The sequence below is a fragment of the Microtus ochrogaster genome, unplaced genomic scaffold (genome assembly GCF_000317375.1).
Source record: "Microtus ochrogaster isolate Prairie Vole_2 unplaced genomic scaffold, MicOch1.0 UNK14, whole genome shotgun sequence".
Lineage (NCBI taxonomy): Eukaryota > Metazoa > Chordata > Mammalia > Rodentia > Cricetidae > Microtus > Microtus ochrogaster.
In genome coordinates this window covers 330201-340303 of record NW_004949112.1, presented here as the reverse complement: position 1 = coordinate 340303, position 10103 = coordinate 330201, and the positions used below count along the sequence as shown (strand labels likewise).

Below are 10103 nucleotides of genomic sequence, written 5' to 3'. Positions count from 1 at the left end.
CTCCATCCTGGGCTCCTCACAGACACCACAGCCACACTGCCTCCATCCTGGGCTCCTCACAGACACCACAGAAACACTGCCTCTCCTTCCCAGGCTACGTGAGGTCTTCCTTGTCCTCCCCACCCTAAAGTTCTTGATCTGTCACTGTACAGAGTTTGCAGTGATTTAGATCCATACCCCTGGGGACAGGCACAGCCCGACAGGCAGGGCCCATGTGCTGCCATGCTCAGGTTCAACAGCTGCTGTTCACAGGTCCTCTCCCTGCTGAGCTCAGGGTCTGGGTGCAGGTTGGTGCAGTTCACGAAGACCTGGCCTGCTGGACAGACAGCCGCTAGAAGGAAAGCGGTAGACGCTGCAGACCCTTGGCCTGGGCTGGGGGTGGTGCCGTGTGGGTGACTGTAGGAGTTGGCAGCTTCTGGGCACAATGTGGGTTCCCACATCACAGGGACCAGGTATTTAGGTGCTGCCCCAGTGCGGGACAGCCACCCTCTGCAGAACCCATTATTAAACAGGACCTCTGTCCTGGTGGCTGCCACGCGCTCCCTGCACACTCGTCCATTACAAGTGCTGTGCAGGTGTCCCCACCTGCCTTCTCACGCGATATTTTATGAAAACCATTCTGCTGTCTTAAGGCAGTGGGAACTGAAAGGAAGGACCCCAGAAGGACCAGAAGAAGGACCCAAAGATGGAAGCCAAGCAGTCTACAAGGGTGGCCAGAGGACTTTGAAGAGAGCCAACTCCCTCCTTCTTGCTTCTCCAACATAACCCCTCATCCTCATTGTCAGCAGAGTCTGCCATGCACAGTCACACTTTGTGCGAGTGGTTGTTTTAGGAAACCCAATAAAAGGCAGCTAAGTTTTAAGGCCAGGATGGAGCAGAGCAGAGAAAGCAAGAGCCAGATCTCTAAGAGGCAGAAGTCCCAAGCCAGAAGGGACCAAAGTAAAGACACTCCCAGGAAGGTCCAGGAAGTGAGAGTAGGATGGAGAATTCCGGATTATCTGTGAAAGAGGAGATGAGGTTCAGAGAGGTGAGGCATGCCACCCAGGGCTGCACAGCTGCAAGGGCCTGCTCTTAACCACCAGCCAAATGTTCACTGTTGCTCCCCTCGGATGTCCTGCCCTCAATGGCTCCTCTGCTGAGAACGCTCCAACCTTCATGCTTTGCCCACCTCCAGGCACCCCAGCTGCCCGCCACTGTTCCACCCCTGCTCCACCCCTGTCCTGTCTCTGCACTGTGGAGAGGTTCAAAGTCCAGGCAGTCCTGGACCCCGTGCCCAGTGGTCTGGGCAGAACCAGTCTCAGAAGATACTCAGCAGCTCAGACCAGAACCAGCAAAGACAAGCAGCGACTCAGACCCCACATGCTCTCCGGAAATTTGAGGCCGGGATGGAGCTTCAGGGTGATACTCTCTAAGCTGGGTGGGACCTTTGCCAAGAGTGCAGAAACACCAACACCCAAGCTAGAGTATCCTGCCTTTTCCAGACAGTACCCCAGCTCTTCACTCTCTTCTCCACAGCCACCTCCCACCAACTGGAGTCCCCACCCACCCAAAGCTCCCCCTTTCATCCCTGCTTACCTGGGACTTGGCTGTCACAGCTCATGACTCCATCTCTGCAGTGGCTGCAGAAAGTTGGGGGGATGATATCAGGCCTGCCAGTCATTCAGGGCCCACCTAGCACATGTTATTGCCCTTGGCCCTGTGGGCTTCAGACAGACATCCCTACTTACTATCCCTGGTCCCCACCACCACCCCACGCAGAGTGAGAGGGTGGGTGCCACTTCTCATGCAACCGATACCCAGGAAGCTCACCAGTGCCCTAAGGAAGGGATATCGCTGTCCCCAGGGGGATAGTCCACTCCTTGAAAGTGGCAGGAACATTGGTTCCTACAGAAATCAGGAGAGAATAGAGCAGGCTCAGGAGCAGGGATGGAGCCAGCCAGGGCAGGAGCCCACCATCAGGCAGCGACAGGCATGAGGATGTGGAGAGAGGTGACTGCAGTTCCTGGCATGAGAAACACTTCCAGAGGACCAGGAGCCCCCCTAGTGCTGAGGTCAAAGGCAGGACTCAGTGCCAGGTTGGGGGCCATATGAGCTTATGTAATCACTGTCCCTTCCGGAGATAATCTAACTCAGAGCCAAGATCAGAGAGGTGATCTGCTCAGAGCTCCACCTCCCAGCCCCAGTCATTGTTCTGGGTGGTGTCATAGCCCTGCTGGTCTTAGAGCAGACATGCCAGGGTTTGGGGGTACCCATGGAAGGGACCCCAGAATATTCTTTCTCAATACTCTCCAATTGCTCCTTGTCTTTCTCATGTAGTTTACAGAGGCTTTTTATTAAGGGTTAGTGGGCACTCAGCTGAGACCTAAGGAGCATTCTGCAGTGTGATAAGTCTGAGTGAGCCCTCTGTGCCACCAAAAGGGGGTGACTCCTTTCCCTCATTACTAGAAAACCTCCAAGCAATTAACAGACCACTCCACAGACAGAGAAACTGAGGCCGAGACTCTAGGAGCCTTGTCAGTCATCCTGGGAGCCTGCGGAATCACCATCAACCACTCTTCCTCCTTTGCCTCCAGCCCCACTGCATTGGCTTCCTCCAGCAAGGCTACAGGCTGCTTCTCACCTCAGGCTTCCTCCTGCCTTCCTGTACCGGGTTGGGCGGGGGGGGGGGGGGGGCTTACGATGCTGTTTCCACCAAGAACCTCCCCACCTCTACCTCACCTGTGTGTGACAACCCAGGACTCCTGGCCCTCCCTCCGTGTGGCTTTACTGCTCTTTTAACCACCCCAACCCCTAAGTGCCTGTTTTTGGGGGGTCTGTCTTTCCAGCTTGCATTGTGGACTTGGGGAGCTAGATCCTGTTCACTACTGGATTCTCAGAGCCTAGAAATTTCCAGAACATGGTAAGAGCACACAGATGTTCATGGAAGAGGGGAGCTGAGTAGAGCGAGGTGCTGTGCTCTGGTTTAATCTGGTTTACAGGAAGGAGAGAGAAGCCTGAGAACAGCGATTCACCTCTGCCAACAGGGCCCAGGAGAGGGTGATGGGAAATAGGGGCAGGAGAAGCTCGGCCCAGCTGTCCAGAGCAGACCCCAGTCTCACTCCCCAGTGCACCCAGGCACCAGGCTAGCCACTCACCTGGGGACACAGAGGTCAGCTTGTATGTCCAGATACGTGTCTGGTGGGCAAGTGCAACCCTCCACACACTCATTCCTGCTGAAGTTCCCACCACTGTTAGCTCCACAGACATCAGGGCTGGCCAGGTCCTGGCAAGTTTGTGCACATGGAGCCACACACGGGGTGTACTCCTTAGTGGCCTCACAGGACAGTGCTGGTGGGAGAGAGGCTATGTTTGATCTTTCTTCTTCCCACAACTGTATGGGGTAGATTTAGCATCTTGACAAGAAAAACTGAGAATCAGAGGGTAAGATATTTGCCCCCACCCTGGTCACACAGCAGTTCAGGGTCAAAGATGCCTCTCATTGTACCAAAATGTCAAACACCATCTATTACGCTCAGCCTGGAAAAGCCGACATCATACACACACACACACACACACACACACACACACACACACACACACTCCTCACAGGTATGTGAACACGCACAGGCTTACACCCTTCACTGCCATCTCCTCATGGGGCCACCATCCCACTCCCCGGGAACCTCCCACAGCACCAAGGCCAAAAATCCACTGGAACTGAACTGCCAAGATCAGCTATTCCCACCCTAGGCTGCTCATCAAAGCCGTTCAACATGAGTTTCTCAACGCTGCAGATGTCTGGAACCCTCACCAAAGTGATGTTCTCACTGACACGGATGTGGACAAGGTGTGAGCATTTTTTAAAAGATCCTTGTGCCTCTATGCACAATCAGCGTCGGGAACCTCTGGCCCTGTCCAAGCACCTCTGGGGACACTGATTCAGAGTGGAGGAGCTTTGTGCAGGGCTGCACAACATGCTGCCCGCCGGGCTGGAGTAGAACTCAGAGCCCCTGGATCCTGGCATGATTCATTTTTCTCTCTATTTTTGCAAAAGCTCACAGGGCTCTATGGGGCTCAGGGCAATAAGGATTAAGACCCAGAGAACAGTGGTCACACACTAATGGGACCTCAAGCCAGCCTTAGAGCCAGTTCAGAGAACCCATTCTTCTGCAGTGAGAAGGTGGCTCTGCCTACGGCGATGGCAGAAGAGGAGGTGAGAAGTGGGTTAACTTGGACTCAGCCAGACTGACAGGGCTTGGACATGGACTGGGCATGGACTGGAGAAGAAACACTGAGCAAGGTGTTCTGAGTTCAAGTCTAGAGACCGTGGTGGCAGCAAGAGAAGTGGACTATGGAAGGAAGTCAGGCTGAAGGAGGAGACAGGATATTCTGTTAGTGCTGATAGGGGGGTAAGGGACACCTGTGTCTGGAACCTAGACTTCTGTGGATGTAGGGGGTGGGGTACTCACCACAGGCTGGCAGATGGGCACGGAAGTCAATCAGGAGGCCATGGCGCTGACACAGGTGGGCATAGTGGGCCAGCGTGGCACACAGGCAGGGCTGCCCACAGCGGCAGGCATCTCTGCGGCACTGCTCGAAGTAGGGTATCGGGCTCAGATACGCAGAGCAGGGCGCAAAGAGCTCCCCTGTGAGCACACTGCAGGACTGTAGTGCGTAGGAGGCTGGGATGCGAAGATCCGGTCACTGAGCAGGTCCTGGCTGCCTACTGCCCCAAGACTCGACCTCCCTCCCCCAGGGTATAGGGACGTGTGTGTGTGTGTGTGTGTGTGTGTGTGTGTGTGTGTATGTGTGTGTGTGTGTGTGTGTGTGTGCGCGCGCACATGTGCATACACATGTTCATTTATGTGTGTGCACACATGTATGCGTGTACAAGTGTGCTTCTATGCCTACTCCACGAACAGATATTCAACCTCATGCCAGGCAGGGATCTATCTGGTAAAGGAAACAGAGAAGTGAACATCGCTGACCAAATTCCAGACCCTCAGGTAGCCAGACTGGTTGGAAGAGACAGTCAGTAAACAACTTCACTAGTCAGTAGAGCATAAACCCGAGGCACAAGAAAACTAGGGAAGGCTAGGCAGCATGAGGAGGGCGGACAGGACGACTGTTATTTTAGTTCAAGTGGCCAGGAAGGCCTCGATAAGAAGGTAACAAGGGTAAGAGTGTGGCGGGGCAGGCGAAGCCACATGAGTACAGAGGCCTGGGAGGAGGGCAGACCTGGGTGTCAGAACAGCATGGAAGCCAGCTGGAGCAGACAGCAGACAGCTGGAGCAGACTACAGGGCAGTGTGGGCACAAGACAAAGCGGGAGGCTGGGTATGGACGGGGGCCTGGGGGACACTTCTGAAGAAGAAACAAAGTGGCCTTTGTCTTGAGGTGTGTGTCAGTACTGAGGTGCCGGTGATAGAGCAGGAAGCTTCCCATCTGCCTTGCTGTCCCCTCCCTCCTGTCTCCTCCTGTGGCTCCCCTCTGCCACCGCTATGAATCTGCCCATCAAGTTGCCACCTCACCTCTGGCAAACCATTTCGCTTCTGCTCCCCTCCCCAAGCCTCCCACCACCCACTCCTCACCAGCCTGCAGATGCACATCACAGGGGTCCAGCAGGGAGCCAGGGACCAGTGGGGAGCAGGCAGACAGGGTTTTCCAGGAATTGCCGAACAGTTGTGGGGTGCTCTCAGGCACACCCACTGGAGACCTGTGGCAATGGCAAAGCTACAGTTGTGCACTGGTCAACTGGGGTGTAGGGATACGCTAAATATCTACCCACACAAGCAGCCACTTGCTTACATCTAAACACAGGGGCACAGGGTAGGGGTGAGCATGTACTCTGAGTGGCTCTCAGGTGAGCACTCATCAACACACAGAAACATGCATGTATCTGCACACACGCACAGCATGCAAGGGCATGGCTGATACACCAATGGTCAAGGTACTCCATATAGCCATAATCAGACATGCACATAGGTAATCATACTTAACAAGACTCAAAAGGCTCACAATGGCCTTAGACTTTCAGCACCTCCCCCCAGCTCTTCACGTAAGAAAGTGCAATGGGAACACCAGACCTCAACCATCTCTGACTTTCTCCATGGCCCCCATGGGAGGTAAGTAGCAAATGAGTCGGGTCATGTATGGGACAGGGGGAGGGAAAGCTGAGACAAAGCATCCTTCCACAATACAGCCAGGGGTGACAATCACTAAAACCCAGTGAGTGTTACAGCGAAAGAACCTGTAGTCTGTGTGAGGGCAAGGTTCTGCCTGACAGCCACCTTGCCTGCATTACTGCTCCAGCTTGTGAGTTATCTAACGACACAAGGCAGGACTCACACACACCGGGAGGGCGTGGAGCAGCCCACACACTAAGCCAGTGTCTGCCTCCATCGCTCTGGCCAGCTGCCCAGTCACCAGCCCTACTGACCAGGGAAGCTGACACACTGTGAAGACGAACCCCTCTTCCGGCTACAGAATGCCTCTCATGTTTCTTTCTGTATCTGCCATTGCATGTATCTTGAAGAACTGGTCCGATTCTCCAGCCTCCAAATCCTTTCCTCCTTTGAAAGGCCTGACTGCTGTCTCCTCCCAAACTCTTAAACTATGACCACGCCCAGGAAAGTCTCTCAGTCATCAGCTCAAGGGAAATGGCCTTCTTCTCAATCCTGGGAGGCTTTCATTGTACAAACTCAAAAGCACTCAGACACCATAGAGGAAGAGGGTACACTGGCCTGCTGGGACCAAAGGCAGGGATACCTGGCTTGTGGGGCTTATCTTCACCTGAAGATGTTCACAACTGGTGAAACCAGCAAAGTGTGAGACTAAGCAAAACCAGCACTCCTCAGGGCACAGCCCACCCACTTCAGAGGCTACAGCTGTCGGACCTACTTGTGGAAAGGGAGGGTCTCATGCCCTAAGTATCTTACATGAGATTCTTAAAGAGTGGGACCCAGGAGTCAGTATTTAAGCAAACTCCCCAAGTGATTTTTCTACATAGAGAAGACTATGACCACCATTTTAAAGAATTATACTTCAATTTAAATGTGGAGGAATAAATAAGTGTGTGTGCCAGGCAGTGCCTCAGGGTACCTGACCCTAAAGGGCCACGGGTTTCCCTGTCCTTCCTGTTCTGGGGCAGGGACACATACAGGAAGTCGTCCTGCGTGTTGCCATTGAAGGTGCCACAGAGGCCCACAGTGTCCTCCACCCATCGCCGGTCCACTTGCAGGTAGAGCCGCAACCCTTCCCGGTCATAGAGGACCCGGACGCCCACGTTGGTCCTCACCCTCAGGAACACGGAGGACAGCCTCCGAATCTCAAAAGCATCTGCCAGAAAAGTGGGAAACGGGATGTCAGTAGTCTTTTTAGTACAGCCCAGCCCTCTCTGTCACCTGTCGGCCGACTCCCACCTCCACACCCAACCCTGGCTTCATCCTGCAGAAACCCCGTGCTTCGGGACTGACTTGCCAAACCCTGGGAGAAACTACTGAGAAATGTCACAGAATGGGTCCCAATAACAACCTGGTCTCCCTGGGGCCTGCAATTTCTTGCTCTAACACAAGAAGAATCCTGTAATGACTCATTTTTGCAAGGCAGTCTTCAGGAAGCCCATACCACAATCATGATGGATTAGAGTCAACAGCAACACATCTTTTGCTTTTCGACTCAGTGTCTCACGTAACCTAGGCTACTTTGAACTTACCACAGACACGAGGATGACCTTGAATTCCTGAGCTCCCTGCCTCCAGTTTCCACTCCATATGCACCTAGACTTCACAGCTTTGATGGCCTGCATTCCTGTGTTTTGTTGTTGTTGTTTTTTTAATCCCTGACTCAGCCCTGCTTTTCCCGATGCTCAAGAGTGGCTCTTCTCTCTTCACCTCTCTGTTTCTTCTCTCCCTTCCCAATTCCTTCTGGTTCTGGATCTTACTTCTTGGTAGTTTTGTCTTTTCTGTTAAACATGTTTCCTATGGGCTTCCTGCAACTCATTGTTGGATTAAAGAATCAGGAGGGAGACTAAGTACAGGATGTAGATATGGGAATCAGCCCCACGCATGAGCTAATGTCAGGAGGAACCATGACACTGCTAGACCACTGGCATGTTGGAGTGGGGGGCAAAGGCACATTTTAGGAGTCTGCTTTCCTGAATCTAACGTCCCCTAACCTGATCCCTGTGAGGGGTTGTTCTCGTAACAGTTCCCTTGGGTAGAGGAGCTGGGGAAGGGGCCTGATCTACCACCTCCCAGCTCCCAAGCTCCCTCAGGACCATCTTGAGCCATACCATCTGAGTAGGGCGGGGTGATCTTGTACTGGTCAAACAGAAGGACATCTCCTGACTGGGTCAGGGTCACCTGTCTCCGGGGGTCCTGGTGCAGGATCACTGACACTGACTGGACACAGGCTCCATCCTGGTTCTAAAGGAAAAGAAACACCAACGGGCAATGTCAGTTGGTTCTGTCTGTCCTGGTGGCCCAAACAGAACCCTCCATGACAGAGACCCAGCTCAACTTGAGGAGCAGGCTCCTCCGAGTGAGAAGTAGAGCCCCAAAGGGGGTCAAAATTGCCAAACAAAGTAATCTCATCTGGGAAAGCATCAGGCCCAGAACGGACAAGGTCGGCGGCAGAAGTGGAGAAGGAGCATAATGAAGAAGGTGGTTGACTCTCAGCTGTCCACACTGAGCAGGGGCAGCTCCCGGACAGTTCAGCCTTGGAAACCATGGCTCCCTCACACGACTGCAACCGAGAGCTCTAATTTCATCCTTTTGCAGGTCTTACGTGGAGTTTTGCTATGTGTCATATCCTGTACCCCACTGGAAGGCAAAGCGGGAAGACAAGTCTACTCAGGAGGCTAACACAGGAGGGTAACAAGTTCAAGCCTTGCCAGCGATACAGTCCGAGGCTAGCCTAAGTCACTGTGCAAGCCCTGTCTCAAAATGAAAAAATTTAAAGGCCTGTCATATGCCTCTGATGGGGAAGCTTTTTCAGCCAATGGCATTTGGGAGGCTGGACCAGCCTGGGGAGTGAGTGACTTTTGGGTACCCAGAGAAAGTCACCGCCTGCCCAGCTCTCCCTCCTTCCAGCGCTCCACGCCTTGAGGTTGGACACCTTTCCTGTTCCCCCTTAATAAAAAAAGACCTTAGAACACACCACTTCAGAGTCAATTTGAGATTATTTGGCTCGCTTTCCCCCTCCCACTCCCTTTTATGTGTTCAACTTCCTCTGGCGCCCCCGTCGTGGGACCAGTCCACGCTTTTCCGGACTCCCGGGGCGCTCCCAGTTCGCCAGTCACGTGGTCCTGCGTTGGGCGCTGACTGTCCCCGCCCACAGCTCCAGCCGGGCACTCAGAGGCTGCACGCAGCTGCTCAGCGTTCCCTGGCGGGCAACCTACACTCTGCTGCTTGGCACGTTCCACACGTGACCCACGCGGCGTGACTCACACGCTGCTGCCGGCTGTCATGCTCCCCCCACCATTATGGACTCTCCCTCTGGAACTATGAGCCGAAATAATTCTTTCATAAGCTGCTATTGGCCATGGTGTTCCATCACAGAAAAAAAAAAAAAGAAAGAAAGTACCAAATATGCTTTAGGTAACAAGATGTTAACAAGGGAAAAGGGTGTGTGGGATCAGTCGTATCTTTACAAGAATGCTGTAATATTCCAAAGCCATTCTAAAATACAAAGCTGACTTTTAAAACCCCTCGAAGACTGTAAACACCCCAGTGCATAATGAGGTGGGTGTAATGACTGTGATAATATTCCAAACTTGAAGGCAGGTAAAGAGTTAGTCATAAAATCCCCCAAGCCTCTAAGACAGCCCATCAAATTGAAACATTAGGATAGCAATGTTCAGCACCTCTGTGTGTACTTGGAGTAGCTGTAAGAACATTCTACATGGGAAGTAGAAAAAGACAAGATCTCCTGAGTTAATTGGGGGCATGGGGACCTAGTGGGAGGGTTGAAGGGTAGGGGAGAGGCAGGGAAAGGAGCAGAGAAAAATGTAGAGCTCAATAAAAAAAGGATTAGGCCGGGCGGTGGTGGCGCACGCCTTTAATCCCAGCACTCGGGAGGCAGAGGCAGGCGGATCTCTGTGAGTTCGAGACCAGCCTGGTCTAC

The 10103-nt window shown here is 53.2% G+C and overlaps 1 protein-coding gene across 1 annotated transcript in view; it reads right to left on the bottom strand.

Moving 5' to 3' along the window:
- Positions 1-10103, bottom strand: part of Otog (otogelin) — a 70017-nt gene that overhangs the window by 44232 nt on the left and 15682 nt on the right. The window contains exons 16-23 of the mRNA XM_005366751.2: positions 8272-8404; positions 7139-7316; positions 5570-5694; positions 4449-4661; positions 3135-3327; positions 1810-1884; positions 1576-1619; positions 178-331 (exon numbers count right to left, since the gene is read on the bottom strand). Coding sequence (XP_005366808.1) covers positions 178-331; positions 1576-1619; positions 1810-1884; positions 3135-3327; positions 4449-4661; positions 5570-5694; positions 7139-7316; positions 8272-8404 — 1115 coding nt within the window. The remainder of the gene's footprint in view (positions 1-177; positions 332-1575; positions 1620-1809; positions 1885-3134; positions 3328-4448; positions 4662-5569; positions 5695-7138; positions 7317-8271; positions 8405-10103) is intronic.